Source organism: Micropterus dolomieu, linkage group LG08 (genome assembly GCF_021292245.1).
Source record: "Micropterus dolomieu isolate WLL.071019.BEF.003 ecotype Adirondacks linkage group LG08, ASM2129224v1, whole genome shotgun sequence".
Taxonomy (NCBI): Eukaryota; Metazoa; Chordata; class Actinopteri; order Centrarchiformes; family Centrarchidae; genus Micropterus; species Micropterus dolomieu.
Window position 1 is genome coordinate 18,487,592 of NC_060157.1, and position 17,097 is coordinate 18,504,688.

Below are 17,097 nucleotides of genomic sequence, written 5' to 3' on the forward strand. Positions count from 1 at the left end.
AGTTAAGGGTGGATCTCCGTTACAGCAGATGATGACGTTGAGCTGGTATGGCGTTGCCATAAGAAAGACAGTAGACTGTATAGTTATCTCCCAGATCTGGTGTGATCCTAAAACTATACAAACTACTACCTCATCCCACAGCACGCTCTGCTGGCTGCTTGCCACTGGGTGCCCATCACTGAGATGTGTCCATTCCCGAGAATTTTAACAATAAGACAGAAACAAAAAAAATCTATACAAATGTCAGTACCTGCATTGTTGTCTGCACCATTAACTGTCCCCAATCCAGAACCCTGTGGACAAAACATTAGCAAACGGTGAACAAACATGTCAAAAGATGCATGCACTTCTATGTTTGAAAATTCCTCCTCCCATATTTGTCAACCTGCAGGCTCTGTTCCCTGGACTGTTCTGCTCCTGAGGCCCTCCTCTCATTCTGCTTTGTCTCCTCCTCCTCAGCCAGCTGCCTCCTTCTCTTCTCTCTACGCTCTTCCAGTTCCTCATCTCGCAGACTCTCCAGATGCTGCAGTATAGGCACCTTCACCACTGAAAGCAGACACAGATGTCACAATTCATCCTTGGTTGTGGCTATGATTTAAGATGAGGTCCAAGTCCAATTAATGCCACTTTAGCTTAAAACTATAGGTCTGTCGTATTGATTTAAATCAGGAAAAACAATTTTTATTGGTTATAATTGTGAAGGAATCACACTATGTGGGATTAAAACACATTTCACTCAAAGTGATTTTCTCTTTCTGAATCCATAGTTTGTTTGCGTTGTCACAAAATATGAAGGTTCTTGTGCCCCGCTCCCTCTGTCACCGTGGTTAGCAATAAAGTAGACCAACGAAGAGCAAAAATGCAACAACTAAAACTACTATGAAGCGCAAGAGTTCTCATGCTTTGGGTTTTCTAAGACACTTTCTGGACTCTGGGGATCAGCTTTTTAGTCCTTGGAATGATACAGACTGAATTATTTTCATGTTTTACTATCAGGTATACAGAGAAATGTCTGCATGCTAAACTCCGTGATGTCTCCCACTTTATTACATAGCCATATTTTTAGTCGCGCAACCTTCATCAGGACATTACAGTATTTCATATCAACAAATGGAGTATAGTAGTGTCTAGAGCTGGGTGAAATGAACAGTGAATACTTATTCTAAATACTTGACAAGGTACCCCCCCCCCCAGGATTCTTCAAATTAAGGCCTTTTTAATACCACCTAGGATGAAAATGTATGAATTTTAATAAACATTTTATTATAATACTCACATTCATATGTAATATACAATCTCTTTTTGGGGTGCGTTTGTTCTCTGATGAACATAAAATTAATACAATATGTCGCACTAACAACTCCTATGGTGTGAAACCAAAATTACAAAATAAATTGTGCATTATGAGTAGTTACAATTAGTTACACCTAGGCTAGATAATGTAATATGACAATGCAAATGCCATATTATGCATTCATTATGCATGCTTCAGTGATTCATCCTGTTCTGTTTTTGCATTTAAAGCTGCTTGAAATATAGCATTATATAGTATTGGCTTGAAAGCAGCGGGGATAAGGAGTTAGGCTTCGGTTTGTTTTTTCCCCTCGCAGCGCCGACCCACAGACACGGTCCTTGTCTCATACACAACTGTCTCTCTGTTGCTATTGAACATTCACTGACCAGTAACCTGCAGGTGGATCTGCCAGCTCTGCTGCTTTATTAGCGCTCACCATAGTGTGACTGGCTGGCACACCGATCCGCTTGTTGTGCTAACCTCAGCGCCACTGCCGTCAGCCTCGCCCGCTAACTTGTTTGTATCTCTGGCCTTCTGAATTTCAGACACTTGCCCATTCTGAGGCGACGAGCTAACGTTAGCTTGTTAGTAGCAGATCAGAGACATCTTGTTTCCTTTCCCAACAACTGAATGATTCGCCCCCGAGATTGGATGACAGAACTTGTGCACCGCAAACACTCCACAGTCCAGAGCGCAAAGCTAAACACTGGCGTAAATAGTAACGCTACCTGTACTGCCGTATAACATCCAAGTCACACAAAACGGAGTAAATTGTAAAGTCACACAGATAAAAAAATGTTTATGATGTTACGGCATTTATTTAATCCTACAAAAGGACAAGAAAAGACCTTTGTAAATAAAATACTTTCAAGGCTTTATTTTTAGAATATTAAATTTAAGACTTTAATACTTTTAAGACTCCATTGGTACCAACATATCCAAGTTATTAGTTATCCAACTGTCAAAAGTGTAAACATTTTCTGAAAGCACCAATAGTCATCCACAAAATGTTGTCAAATTATCAGTATTGAGGTATTTAGGCATAAAAAATTTTTCCATGCTAAAATGATCCAATTGATCTATTCATGAATACAAACAAATTTTCAGTCAAAGACCAACCTACCTGCAACACAGTCGTGCATACTCTCAGCATCCAGCACTTTACACTCATCTGTCCATCTAGTTAAGGCAGTGGGAATACTTGAGAGGGTGCCTACAGAGATATTAAGAACAAACATGTTAGGAACTCAGGCTAATACTAAATCAGAAGACAGTAACATTAACAACAACCAATTCTCACCCGCTTGTCCCCCAGTACTGCTCTGTTCATGGAAAAAGTCATCCAACAACTCGTCATCAGAACGAGCGATGATGTGCACGTCCTCATTTCCGACCAAAAGACGGGCACGACCTCGAGATTGGAGAGGCAGAGAGCTGGATAGCTGTAAAATGTCTGCTGCAGCACTGGGGCCTAACAATCTAAAAAAGGGATTAGAGGAGGAACACATATGTTAATAAGCATTATCACTTAAACAAAGAATGGTGGTAAAACAAATGTCGCAAACAGCCACCAAAAAACTAGCTCTCACCTTTGCAAGATGAGGGGAGGGTTAGGCTGGCGGTTGCCAGGGTAGTGGACATGGATGGTGTGTCCACTGTTGGCAGTGAGCTGGCGCAGTGTTCGCTGGCTGCGTCCCATGCCCTGTGCCAGGCGGCTGCTAGTGCCTGCCACGCCAAGGGTGAGGGAACCGTGGTCAGCGTGGCGCACCATCAGTGGGTGGGAGCTGGGGATGTTGCCTGGGGAGGGAGGGATGTCAGCTGATGGAAAAACAACAGAAAACAATAGGCAGATATTAGGGGGACAGCTCTAGCACAACCCCAAGCTAAAAAGGACATTCATTCTGGTTTTTAAACACTCCTAATTGGGATGTTCCAAGCTTTAAAGAGTGATGTTAGAAGAGGTACTTTGGAGGATGGCTTACATTAATTTGTCGTGTTTAGCTGCAACCACTCTTTGGAAAATCAGGCTGAACATGTCTTTTACAAGTATCAAGTAGGGGTGGGAATTACCAGAGGCCTCACGATACTTATGTAACGATACGATATTATTGCAATTTTGAACATCGATACAATAAAATATTGCGATACAATGTTCTATCGATTTTTCCCCACCCCTAGTATCAAGGATTCAGATTTCCCCCCTGATTTCTTACAGTGGGCTCCAGTATCAAAAAGAGAAGATTTGTGCAACCAAGTCAATGGCATAAAAAAAAAAATTCTGGCATATTCAAACATATACATTTGGCCTCGGTAAACGTTAGTAATAAATTATCCTGCTCACCGTTGTTGGAGAACATGTTGTCAAACTCTATGATGAGGTCATCATCCCTGTCAAACCTTTCGAAGCGGATGTGTGGTGCGGCATTTATGTCAGGGAAGTCCTCATCCAGCTCCATCTCTGAACCTTCATCATCATCATCTTCATCTCCTTCTTCGTCATCCTTGATGAAAAAGTAGCAGCCATGAGTCTTAAGGATAAGCAAAAATCAATACTTGTTTTAAAGAACCTCATTGCATTGATCCACACCTGATCCTCCTCCTCCTCTTCTTCCTCTTCCTCCTCTTCATCCTGGCTGTCTTCATCATCATTGCTGCCACTAGAATCTTCCTCCTGTGTGTGCTCCTCATCCTCTGGTTCCAGGATGTTCATGGAGTCTGATAGAAGACAAACACACAGCCCCTTACACGAATATCTTAAAAACTGAGAAGCTGTCAGGTAAATCAGTCTCACCAGCTGTGAGGTTATTTACAATGATAAAATAAGAAAGCTCTGGTGTGCCAATGTCTTACCTTCCCGGTTGGCCTGAAGAGTGGATGCCTGGCTAATATTGGAGGGGGCCTCATCCATCAACACATCCTCTTGCGATTCATCTTCGCCGCTGCGTCCCACTGATTGACAGAACAGACAAGTGATACACCAGTTCTTGCCTGTTTGTAATACAAGGGGTAGCTGCACTCTGGAATCAAATATCCTTAAAATCTTACATTTTAACCCCCTCCCCCAATTAATCCAGTGGCTTACCTATAATTGTGCTGTTGACAGTGCCAGCATCTCTCTCCAGCAGCTCATCAATCAGATCCACCAACTCATTCTCTACCTACAAGTAAAGGAATGGATTGGATGAGCCATCCAATTTCACTATGATTGTACCCTGTGTGATTATTTGTGACAAATAAACTTTAACCAAGTACTGAAATAGAGTGGGGGAATGAGCATAACACATTGGAGCTCAATTATCTACCTCTGGTATTATGGCTATTAATTATAGAATGTTCCAGAGGAGGTAATGTAGTAAAATACTATTTGAGTATTGTGTGTAATATGTTAATCACCTGCATAGCCTGTGTGCTGAGAACCTCTGGCTGACCGGCAATCACCACCGTGTCTCCCTCTGTCTCGCCATCCATGAGGTCGCTGTCTGTTCCCTGCACCCTGTGGTTGCCCTCCACTGGCTCTGCCTCACCAGACTCTCCTGGAACAGATGCCATACATCAGCAACAAACTCATCTGCAATCACTGGAGCTAGCTCAAACATCTCATCTGACTCATGTGGATACCTTGGTCCTGAGTGTTGCTGTTGCTGTCCCTGGCAGTGCCCACAGTGTCATGTTCAGCCTTGTTCTTGCTGGAGCCTCCTTTGCCCCCAAACAGACTGCTGGGCTGGTTAACAATGCGCGACAGAGTCTCCAGAGGCTTCAGGGCAGCATTCACTGTGTTGGCCATGTTGGGACTAAACCAAATGATGTAAAGGAAGAATGTAATTTTACACTGATTTCATACAGGATTCTTTTTGTTAACCAATTTGATTCTGAAATAGAACCACAAAAACACACAAGCTCAACTTTGTCACAATCTTTTTGTGTTATCTGTTTACTAAGCTTAAAGTCAGTGAGCCAGATCTATCCCAGTTTACACTGAGCCAGCTTCACAATACCAAGAAGTCTGGGTTAAAGCCAAGTTAAAGGTTGCCTGTGGAGTTTTAGACCTCCACTAGTGCTGTGGAGCAGTTGTCATATGAGCAGGTTGTTCATCTAGTTCACAACGACGTGCCACTGGTAATGTGATACACTTAACAAAAGGCAGGGAAGAAACAGACTGCAAGGTTGTAAACATGGATGTGAAATCCTTTCAGCAATGCAAATGTTTTATGAGGAAGGATTTACAATGCATTTTGGTAAATAACTGAATGTTGAGAAGAAAACTCCACAGGGCCCCTTTAACTTATTAATTCACAGATCAAACCTTGTGATGCAGGCCCCTGGTCTACTATTATCTATATCTAAATAAATGAAAATGGTGTAAGCATATACCTGGACAAATCCAAGCTGTGAGGCACACGGGCCAAGTCGTTGACCAGTCCTTTCTTAAGAAAGAGCCTGATGATATTGTTCATGCCATTGTGTTGCGTCTTGGCTGCTGCTGTGCTGTAGAAACTGGACGTGGAGGGACATGATTCCATGATGGTGCTGATGATGCACATCACTGCCTGAAGCCTGTGAAATGAATGAGAATTGGAGAATGGTTTTGTACAGATCCATACAAATGATCAATCAGTCAAGGGTTACAGTATCAATATCAGGTTATTTTTCTTATGCGGCTTACCTGGCATGTTTTTCGGCACCTTCAGCCATTGCTAGTGCTCGACTAAGGGCAGCCTTCACCTCATTGACCAGGGCCACCTGGGCATCAGTGCCTGTGCCGGCAGCTGCCAGGCTGGCTAGGAAGAGACGTGCCAAGGCTGGGGTGTCCTTATCCTCCGAATTCTGGGTGTGGGGCAGTAAGTGGTCGAGCACAAAGGCTAGAACACTGCAATCCTGTAAGGATATGAAAAGGTCCAAAAAAAAAAAAAAAGGTATGTAAAGGTATGGCAATACAGAGGTGTGTGAAACGCTGACAAGATTTAGATTTACTACCCACCTCTTTAATAAGTTCGGATTGTCCGGCAGTGTAGCAGTAGGATGCGATTAGCGTGGCAATGCCCACGTAGGAGCGCACCAGTTCAGCCAGCAGTCTCAGAATGGTGGAGGTAGGCATCAAAGGCTTGCTTGCCTTAACCTTAGCTGCTTTACTCTCCTCTGAGCTGGTACTCTTCTCTCCCTCCTGTTCTTTCTTTTCCTCCCGCATCTCTTCTGGAGTGGAAGCTGAGTACATAAGGATAACAAAATAATGGGATACACAGATATACAGTACACACATTAATTTGTGGAATGTCTTACACAAATAAAATGAAAACTAAAATCAAAGTTAAGTCTTTAAAAAGGAATTTTACACCTCATCTGGAGCACATTTTAGTGCCATTTGCACTGATAAACAAATACATGTTAACATTCACAAAATTCTGCAGCAACATTTTCATCTCATCACTTAACTAAATTAAATATAAACTAAAAGGTATATACCAGAGGTGGGACCAAGTCATCGTTTTACAAGTCAAGGACCAACAAGTCCAAGTCTTAAACTTTGAGTTTCGAGTCCTAAACAAGTCATAATGCGCTCTTCAGTAAATGTAAAACCATTTAAAATGTTATTATTATTATTTATAAAGTTAAAAATGTAAAAAACAAACAAACAAAAAAAAACAAAGTATTAAATGAAGCATTAGCCTGTATAGAAAGAAGGCAGAGGTGCAGTTTCACACAACAAATGTTCTATAATTTCATGAATTAAATGAAATGTTCATGTAGGGCTGCTAATTATTTTGGTCAATATTTATATCACAATTATTTAAAAACAGGATTACTCATTGCCTTAGGAAACAAACTACTGAACTTCTAAAATGTAATACTCTCTTTTTAAAAAATATTATATATGCATTACTCCAAAATCTCATACAGCCCATGAAGAAGAAGAAACAATAATCCAACATTATTAACTTTAAGCAGCATCTACAGTGCAAGAGGACGACAGCAGCACAGTTTCCCCCAAGTTGACAGCTTTGGGTTACGGATGGGTCCCTGAGGGGGCTCTGTGTGTGTGCGCGTTTGTGTAGGAGTGTGTGTGTCACGAGTCATTGGTGTTAAGTCAAAGTCGAGTCGCAAGTCTTCTTTGATTTTGTCAAGTCGAGTCTAAAGTCATCATTTTTGTGTCCAAGTCATGTGACTCAAGTCCACACCTCTGGTATAGACTGACTTTGTCTGCCTTACTGTTGGCATTAAGACTTACCATGCTGTACAAGTGCTTTGCTATAAAAACACAACACCACCATGATTAGAGATAAGAAGGTCTCATAGGTGTCGTTACTTTGCACAGATGTTCTCATGTTGTTTTACAAAACCTTTTAGTCTCACCTTCTCCTTGTGGCGTGCCAGACTGGGAAGACTCAGCCACACCTCCATCAGTTGCAAACACTTGAGTCTGAGAGCAAGAGACACGGCTCAGTTATTAACAGATGAAACTTTGTTTAAATACAGTAAACTACTACAACTTGTCATTAAGGCTCACGTTGATATGGAATGCAGACTGGGAGTCAAAGTCGCTTCCCTGCCGGGTGAGTCTGTACTGCTGATAAACATCATCCCCAACATCCTGCAATATCTGGCACAGGTCTTGACCACCAGGCACCGCTGCTGCACGTTCTTCTGGACGCTCAGCTATGACACACACACACACACACACACACACACTTAGCTGAAATGTTCAAATGACTATTTCCATTAAAATTACATCTAGGCCTTTCAAATAGACAGTTGTCAGGATTGTATTAACATGTCTTACGTTCTTCAGGTGCATGGTAGGCAGCCAAAGCATTGAGCATGTCATAGATGACCTCCTTGATAGTGTCCGGGATAGAGGGTAAAGGAGACAGTTTCAGAGGAGTGGTCTTCACCAGCTGCACTGCGTTGGGCCCCTTTATTCGAAGATTCTCAAACTCATCATCAGAGGCTGTAGAAAAAAAGATGAGTAAGAGCTTAGTAATAGGTTTTAAACATTTTTAGATAGCTAAATAAAATCAGTCAAACCAGTTTACAGTACTAGTGACTTAAAAGCTTATCAAAAGTTACCACACCTATTTACAAGTTACGAAGCTTCAACTCTCACCTGTGCCAGCTCCACGGGGTGCAGGCAGAGCAATGCGGACACAATTGCTGGCAGTTTCAGCGAAGCATTCAGGGTTACGGCAGGCAGCAGGGCCCAGGACGCGAAGGATATAATTGATTTCTCTGGAACCAAGACTGCCAGACACCACCCCTGAGGTGGTACTACCTGCTCCGCTGGTCACGGCTGACCTCACCACCTATGGCAACAGATTGTTGAGGAATTTGTTTATTGTATCAACAGAACTTGAGTGCTATTCAGAACATGCCATATTTAGCAAAAACAAACTGGTGATCCACTACAACTAGCTGACAGTATATTCATATACTGTGGGCTCCATTTGAACAGTATGAGAACAGACTAACCTTCTCCATGGTGTGCCGCAGCGTGGCCGGATCTTCTATGATGTGTCTGAACAGCAGAGTAACAAGAGGGGTGAAGCCGTTGAAGCCGGAGCTCTGAGTCAGTCCCAGAATCATCCGTGTGCTCTTTAGCTCAGCAAACATCATAGCATAATGGTGATTGCGTGTAAGGCGCAAACAGAGACGTAATGTGGCGTGGAGGGTGTCTGGGTCCACAGGAACACTAATCATACTGACACAGGCACGAATAAGAACGGTGGTCATGTCCTCAGTCAGGCCTTGCACAACAATATCAGCGCACTGAGTGAGGTCAGGGTCCAGGGAAGATGATGGGCCAGATGTGGTCTCCTTCAGCTGGTTGGGTTCATCCTTAGGAGCACTCATCTCCACTGCTGTCCCCGAGTCCAGGTCAGTATGGGTCTCCTCCGCTTTGCTCCTGTCGCTCTCTTCTCTCTCGGAGTCAGTAATGCTACCAGGCTTGCCAGGTTTGGGCATGCGAGGCACTCTCTGGACAGTCAACATCACTGGCCTCCTGTTTCCAGTCTCTTCATTTACCTGCCAGACAGACTGGTTTATAACTAAACAAAAAGAAACCCAGCAACCACTACAAACACAACCGACCATAAAATAAAAGTCTATGGACTGTAGTTTAGGGGTATTCTCTGGCAATGAAGAAGGGCGTTTAAGTGTTTGTGTATACCTGCACCATGGTATTAAACTGCACAGTGTATCTCCGGCGTCCAGCAGTGAAGCGGACACTGCTCTCCCCAGCCCTCCATGCTGAGTCAATGGTGCTGTTGTTTGATGCACTGTAACTGCACCAACGGCCTGAGCGGTCATCAAACCATCGCCAGTTATTCCCATTGGGCTGCAGATACTGAAGGCAGACGGAAGGAGAACTCATCCATTGTACAAAAGGGGTGCAAAAAAAACACCTTACAATGTAATGTACAGTTTATTCAATACGTCTTTATATGAACAACATGTATTATATACTGGACGAGATTTGAATATATAACTTTACTATTTTAATCCTTGGCTTTGTTTTATAAGGTTGACTTCTACCTTGTTCATTTGTTCCCTGCGCTTTGAAGAGACTGCCATCTTCTCATAAAAGTCAATGATCAACAGCACTGGTGTGATCCATCTGAAGGAAAAGGAAGTAATTTAGATAGTCAATGTACATTCTTAACATATGAGGGCTTTCATGATAAAAAGCTGGTGTAACATTTGCAAGTCAAATTAAGTAGGTGTGTAGAGCTGTGCAAAACTCACTTTGGTGTCTGGATGTCTTTTTGTTCTTTAGCAGCCTGTAGACAGGGCTGCACAACCTCAAGCAGTTTAATCAGCAAATCAAGAATCCCACTGTTCTCCACCACTCTGGCACCTAACAGTTTGAGTTCCTTCAGAAACAGAAAACAATACATAATTGTTTGGGATGTGTAGACAAACAATGAAGAAAAAAAGATTTCATCCTCTACGAGTGAACACTTTGAAGGCAAGAATTTTCAATGTTCTGTTACCTCAAAGAGCAACGTGAGCAGCAGAATTCGTGTTGCCAGCTTGGAGGCCTGGGGCAGTGTGGCCATCTGTCTGGTCCACTCAGACACGGTCTTTGTGTCACTGGTGGTCAGAGGCTCAGCCGCCTTGATCAGCACATCTGCTGCCTCCCACACCTACATACAGCATGAACACAATCAGGCTGGAACAAGAATGTTGTGCTTCTATTGTCAAGACTCATAGTTTAAAGATAATCTTTAAAGATGTTTGTGAATACATGCAATGGGAAATTGGAATGAACTCAAAGCTCACTGACCTCTACATCACTGGATCTTAACTCTGAACATACAAACATGTATAGCAGGCTCTGGAAGGCAGATTGCAATGTAAACATGTATTTATCCACTGACCTGGTGGACAACCTGGCCGAGGATGAGATCTCTATACTCCGGGCCACTCCTCTTAATGGCAGTCATGAGCAGGTCACAAAGTCGGTACACTGTGTCCGGCAGCTCATCCAGTAGATGGAAGCAGCCAGGCAGCATGGAGTCAGTGAAGGAATGTAGTTCCTTGGGGTCCAGAGGCTCAGCCTCCATGAAGCGCTCCAAGCAGCGGGCCTCCTCCTCCTCTGCCCGCTCCCTGGCTCTCCTGTCCTCTTCCTCACGACGACGTGCTGCTTCCTGAAGCAGACACAGAAATACTCTCAACAGCTGCTCAGCTAAATGCCAAGGTATTCATTCATAAGGTTTCCTTAGGAACAGATATTTTAGAGTGAAAGTTTCTTTTCACGTAATTTGAGCAGTGAGGGTGATGCACCTCAGGAGAGTCAGAGCGCTGTTCCATGCTGACCTCTTGCCCGAGTGACATGGCAATGGCCCTCATCATCTGGTCCTCTTCAGACATGCTCAGGTCCTAGAGGGAACAAGCGCAATGTCAGCTGCCTGAATTTTACTTAGTATGTGATGCCAAGGACTAAGTATGTGAGTGTTTCTGTCTATGAAGCCTTACTCTGACTGCTCCACCAAGAAGTGGAGGAGGATGCGTAAGTAGGTACTCTGTGGCTTGCTCCATGGTGCTGGTGTTCAGTAGGGCTTCCATGGCATGCTCTCTTGAGAAACCCATATCCATCAGCTAAAAAACACCACATGAAAAGATCAAGTATTTTTACAAGAGTAAACAGAGATGGTGTCATGAATGAAGGGAAAATCAAAAAGAAGGGGGGGATTATGAGGTGCTATAAGGACTGAAAAATGGTGAGGTAAAGTCAAAGACACTTGCTATCATTTTCTAAGCTGAGGAGACATTCTTCCACTTACCGTTCTTCTTTGAATAATGAGTGCTCCTCTCTAAAAACAAACTTTTTTCCCCCTTCACAGCACTATCCTGATAATCTGCCTCATAAGGATATGACTCCCAATAATCTGGTCGAAATTCCTCTTTCCCTTTTCTTGTTAAAACAATCTCACCTCTACAACCTCTCTATTCTTTAATCTCTCCCTCTCTCCACCTCTCCTCTCAATTTCTACCCCTTTCCCTGATGGCTCTTCTTATACCTGCTGGAGATGCTGCTGGCGGACCTGTTCGTGCCTCTCTCTCCCTCTGCATCTTCCCTGTTATAAAACAAATGGTGGCCCAGGATTCAGTGCATGCAGAATACGGGGGGGGAGGAAGATCGGTAAACACAGCACCTCTGTTTTTAGTTCCTTGCTTACATGGCCACCTAGATATATGATATACGAAACTGATAATACCGACATGGCTGTTGGAACAAACCACAGCACAACAATCCCACACACAAAAAAGTAAGATGCAAATAAACATAAAATTTGTCCCCAGTTGTTCCCGGACTATTATCCCAAAGATGAAGGCCCAGTATGATGACAAAGTGTGTACAATATTCTAACAGTGATTAAAAAAACTGACGTGAGCGACTGAGAAAGGTGCCAGAGTGCCAGGAAGCTTTCCAACATACCTGTGTAAGCTGAGCCTGGTTAACCTGTGGCTCACGGCGGGGGGTAGAATTGGTTGAATCATCAGCTGATCCCCCTGCTGGCGGTCCAGGTGGCGGTCCAGTCGCTGCAGGTGCCTCTCCACCTGTTGTGGATGCTCCGGGGGCAACGCTGGGTCCCTGAGAACCAGTGGAGGCCGCCTCGTCATCCGGGCGCACTGTCCCCTCTCTCTCCTTTGCGAGACGCTCCTGGATAACAGGCTCCCCTCTCAGGATATGGCAAAGGATGGCCAGCATGGATTCAGCCATTCTGCCTCCATACACCTTCAGCGGCTTCCTATTCCACAGACTGCGGATGCAGCTGAATGCAGCCTGGATGAAGGAGAGATTGTGTTATAATAATAAAGCACTCCTAACATATTAGGCAAATCCTCCAACCTTCTTATGGCTTAAGGCTTATAAAAGAACGTGTTTGAGATTCAGTGTGATGCATTTCAACAGCGGTCACGTTTATCATGTTCATAAGGATTGAACAAACTACTGCTATGTTATTCATAACTTTTGAGATTTTAAAAGTTACAGGGGTCATGGAAGTTTGTTGCCTGCCTTTTTCTTGATACTCAACATAGAATTAAATTGCAAAAATGCAACAACAGAGAACAAACTCTCCGTTCTCATTTCCCTGGAAACTGCATGCTCACGAGTTTAACCACTTGGCACATCCTCTCACTTGGTCGCGCTCTCTCTCTCTCTCGCAAACACGGACGACAGACACTTCTGTGAATTGAATGGTTGGCATCACTCTCTCTCTCTCTCTCATAAACACCGCTGCACAAATCTGTCCAACACACCGCTGTCAATGTCGGAGACCGATCTTCAAAACAGTTATTAGCAAGTATGTAAGGAGCGTAGCTAATAAGGAGAGCTATGTTAACTTTGGAAAACAGCTGTCGAAGCTAACACGCTGTATAACTGGTAGTCAACAGGTGCATTTGAGAAAACTACCTGACTTTTGCTGACTTGATAAGATAGGGGAATAAAAACAGCGCCGTCAAGTCAGACACAATCTACCTCTGGTAGACTGTGTGAGCTTAGAACAACGATCAGGCCTTGCTCCCACGAGGTCTAGTGATGTTTTGCAGCGCAGGTGTTGTGTTGAATTCTGCATGCCTGCCGTGAATTATGCTGAGAAAAGAGGTGGATGCAAATTTTGGCAGGTAGCCTACAACATCTGTTTTGCCAAATTATGCATTCACTTAAGGTTCTTTTAGGACCCTGCTGGTCACATATGTACTTTTACTAAGTGTAATAATATATTTACAATTCTTAAAGTTCATAAAATATATACTGATCATTTATAACTATTGATGAACCCCACAAAAGAATAGTAAAGCGTTTAAAAGCAGAACTTTATACATTTACAGCATTTTCATACAATTCTCGGCAGGCATGCAAAATTCAGCATAATACCTGTGACAGTCGACTGCCCCCCCCTGCCACAGTTACACTATCAATCTGTGGGAAACACTGGACAGACTATATTATTTAGTAAATACTGACCTTCTGGGTGACTATGAGGAACCGAAGGGCGCTGAACTGGGGCATGGTGGGGGTGACCCCAGGCATTTTAGCTGGTAGGGAGTGTGGCGAGTCCAGCACAGTGCTTGGGTTCACCATCTTCTCCACCAGCATTAACCATGCATCCAGGAACTCTCCTGTCCCATCTGGTAGTTCAGTATGCTCTAGACCCTCAGACACGGGCACCTTGCCACCCATTGACAGGGCCCAGTTAAATGTCCTGCACAAAAGCAACACAACCAACAAGACCCATGTTTAACGTATAAATTACAATATACAGGATATTAGCAAGCAAATTTTGAAGATAAAATACTCTTCCTAGTCTTGCTATGTAACTGCATACGGTGGGACTTACTCAAATAAGGCATCATGCCCCCCAGAGCAGAAGAACTTTTGCAGCATGAGGTGGTAGGGGTACTTCCTCTCATCAAACAGCATGGGAGATGTGAAGCCCACTGAGCAGATGAAGAAAGTCAGCCTGCCAGACAAAAAAAAAAACACAACCAAAAAACACTCCATATCACCTGTGTGCAATGCACATATTAACAATGGCAAATGGTGTTGGGGGTAGTCTGCTCTTACCTGAAGCGAGGGGTGGGTGTGTAAGGAGGAGGCAGCCAACTCAGTCCCTTGGTGAGGAGCTTTGTGAGGGCAGAGGCAGTGGCCCGGGCAGCAGGCGTGGGAGTAGTGCCTGTGCTTGTGGCATGGTGGGAGCGGCGTTGGCGCACTGGGGAACCCACACACAGCTTCACCAGCAGGCCAAAGAGCTCAGCGAGGGCCCTACCAAGTCGAGATGAAGCTGGAAACACACAAGTAGGTTAGTGAGAGACAAACTCATGGGGATTTCAGGCAATTTAAGATATTGTTAAATTAAACAGATCGTAAAATCGTAACCAAGATCAAAACTTGATCGTCTGTCACAGAAATGATCTCACCAGAGAGTAGAGGTTTAATCTGTTTTATGCGAGTGGCCATAGCTGGGGTAAGTTTGGACTTGGCCTTCGGGTCCGTTGCAGTGGGTTCGTCCGTCTCCATCGGAGCCAAGGTGTCTCCATCCAGACCCATTCCCTCCAACAGTCCACCAGCAGATGAATCCACAGTAACTGCCTCAGAATCTGCTGGATAACGGTAGAGACTGAAGTTGTTGGAGGCTGTTCCAGAGACATGGTACTTTTCAATCAACAGGGCTCTTAACGCTAAGTTATTGAGGGAAAATACATATTGTAAACTCTACGCATTGCAGCTTGTGGATTGCGGGACTACACAAGTACCAACCACACAACTCACACCCACCCTTTATGTAAACAAGATTACTGAACAATATTTCTAACAATAACCTTAGTAAAATAGAACAAAGGGAGCGTGTTGCTTTTAGACTGAGGCCGATTAGAAGGAGCACATATTAGCACAATGGCACTGGCTCTACATCTGTCCACTGCAGATGCACTACATCCACAACCTGAATGAGTAGTATAAATTAGTGCATTAGTATAATATTACATAAAAACTATAATGTTAATTTAATAGTATACCGGTAATATAATCATATATTAACTATACATGTAGTGAGTTGTTTTCATTCATTAAATCCTTGAGCAAGACAAGTGGCCTAGATTGGTTAATCTGTAATTTGTTGTTAAGTACTAACTTGTCAATAATCATAACTATTCATACATAAAAATGAGTTAAATTTTTCAAAAGCTTGCGGTAGCATGTCAAACTTTTAATGTTTTCAAACTTTTTAAATTCCTGCCCCATGCAGGCTGTAATTGGTTGGTGACACTGATGTGCACATTAGTTTAATGAAAAGTGGAACAAGCTTCAACAAAAAGGCACCAGGATCCAGCTAAATGGCCAGCCAACCCCAAACCTTGCTTGTATTTTCCCTAATGTCTTCTGTCTTACTGCTTCAGCTCCTGACAACCATCTCTCTCACACTTTTTTTTGTATAATGAGCTGCTCAAGCTGCCCACAGAGTGACCACCTAACACCCCCGACGGCCAGTCTGACTATGTTTTGAACGATTAGCAGCGGAGGTGGTGGAAGATTATGGTGGATGGTAGTCTTTACTCACACACTGTGCTAGTAAATCTTTTTCCCCCGTTGGCACATATCTATTTTTAGGGGCATAGGCAAGTAAAATACTAGCACTGTAGAGCCCTGATTAACAAAGTTAAATGGTTATATTACCAGTTCTCCTGGAGCCAGAGGCTGCAGTTGCTGCAGTGCTGCCAGATGGCTTCTCCTCTTTGGGCACCAGTTTCTGCATGTCAGCCTGGCCAAACTCACATCCTGGAGGCAGACTGTTGGACCCAGGCAAGATGTGTTAGAGGCTTACAGCTGACAGCACAGTTAAAAAGAAGGGGGTAAAGGATGACAGATTTACCTGTTAGGCGTGCAAAGGGACAGCAGCACGGTGCTCTCCCATACCAGAGAGCAGTAGAGCTGACTGAGCTTGTTGAGAACGCTCAGTCCCAGCTGGGAGCCCCACTGGTTGACTGAGATAGCTCTGATCTCACTCTGTTTAGAAAGAACAGAAACACTTAGAGCCGGCGAACCATTCTGAAATTACGACAAATTTTAAGAACCCATCCACAGCTTGGAAATCAAATATTCTTGGTAATCCATCTGCCCATAGCTTGTTATCTCATTTGCAACTTGAGCACAACTGTGCACGCAAAACAAACCAGGGATGTGAGGAATAGATTAGATCCTAGAGTCAAAACTGGTTGTGAAGGTAATTCAGTGAAATACAGTGAATTAAAATGATCCACTCTCCCGCATGTTTTATGGTTTGACAGATATATACAGCACAATGGCTCTCATTTAATATTTTAAACACTGATCAACAAAAACAAATTCTCTAGAAATTAAAATAAGGTGCTCTGTGGAGTTTTCTTGGCATTGCATTGCTCTTGGCTAGTTGAAAGCAATCGTTAGTTATGAGCCTATAACAGAAATACACTCAACATCAGAAAAGGTAGCACAGGGATTAGATTAAGTGTAGCAGACCTTGAGACAGTCACTGCCCATGCCTTATCCTACCCTTTTAGACAGACCAGCCAGACCAAATGCCACCACAAGTAGTGCAATGGCATCAGGAAGAGTGCCAGCTAAACTAACCCAGTGTGGACATGAGCAAGCAAGAGACATGCGTCGTCAACCCACTTTGATTATGCACTCGGATAGAATAGCGATAACGTTAGTGAGAAAGCAAGGTAAGGTTAACTAGCCAGCTGCAACCAAGCCATGCTGCATGGATTCGGCACCAGCTGCCCCGTAACACCAGTCAACAAAGCAACCAGCAAACGACAAGCCA

At 43.6% G+C, this 17,097-nt stretch overlaps 1 protein-coding gene across 16 annotated transcripts in view; it reads right to left on the bottom strand.

Annotated features, from left to right (window-relative positions):
* huwe1 (HECT, UBA and WWE domain containing E3 ubiquitin protein ligase 1) overlaps positions 1-17,097 on the bottom strand; it is a 46,921-nt gene that overhangs the window by 14,390 nt on the left and 15,434 nt on the right. For 11 of the 16 annotated variants that reach the window (XM_046055144.1, XM_046055156.1, XM_046055143.1 and 8 more), the window contains 34 exons: positions 16,165-16,298; positions 15,969-16,081; positions 14,714-14,896; positions 14,361-14,577; positions 14,134-14,256; positions 13,761-13,998; positions 12,225-12,572; positions 11,806-11,862; positions 11,261-11,383; positions 11,069-11,164; positions 10,663-10,932; positions 10,276-10,428; positions 10,028-10,155; positions 9,818-9,899; positions 9,453-9,629; positions 8,756-9,307; positions 8,394-8,589; positions 8,070-8,237; positions 7,797-7,945; positions 7,643-7,709; positions 6,273-6,496; positions 5,958-6,169; positions 5,666-5,848; positions 4,913-5,085; positions 4,688-4,827; positions 4,377-4,452; positions 4,145-4,243; positions 3,882-4,009; positions 3,636-3,795; positions 2,884-3,112; positions 2,595-2,773; positions 2,418-2,507; positions 386-546; positions 251-293 (listed from right to left, as the gene is read on the bottom strand). In XM_046055144.1, the coding sequence (XP_045911100.1) occupies positions 251-293; positions 386-546; positions 2,418-2,507; positions 2,595-2,773; positions 2,884-3,112; positions 3,636-3,795; positions 3,882-4,009; positions 4,145-4,243; positions 4,377-4,452; positions 4,688-4,827; positions 4,913-5,085; positions 5,666-5,848; positions 5,958-6,169; positions 6,273-6,496; positions 7,643-7,709; positions 7,797-7,945; positions 8,070-8,237; positions 8,394-8,589; positions 8,756-9,307; positions 9,453-9,629; positions 9,818-9,899; positions 10,028-10,155; positions 10,276-10,428; positions 10,663-10,932; positions 11,069-11,164; positions 11,261-11,383; positions 11,806-11,862; positions 12,225-12,572; positions 13,761-13,998; positions 14,134-14,256; positions 14,361-14,577; positions 14,714-14,896; positions 15,969-16,081; positions 16,165-16,298 (5,671 nt within the window). The remainder of the gene's footprint in view (positions 1-250; positions 294-385; positions 547-2,417; positions 2,508-2,594; positions 2,774-2,883; positions 3,113-3,635; positions 3,796-3,881; positions 4,010-4,144; positions 4,244-4,376; positions 4,453-4,687; positions 4,828-4,912; positions 5,086-5,665; positions 5,849-5,957; positions 6,170-6,272; positions 6,497-7,642; positions 7,710-7,796; positions 7,946-8,069; positions 8,238-8,393; positions 8,590-8,755; positions 9,308-9,452; positions 9,630-9,817; positions 9,900-10,027; positions 10,156-10,275; positions 10,429-10,662; positions 10,933-11,068; positions 11,165-11,260; positions 11,384-11,805; positions 11,863-12,224; positions 12,573-13,760; positions 13,999-14,133; positions 14,257-14,360; positions 14,578-14,713; positions 14,897-15,968; positions 16,082-16,164; positions 16,299-17,097) is intronic. The other 5 variants (XM_046055157.1, XM_046055154.1, XM_046055149.1 and 2 more) reach the window with 4 other exon arrangements.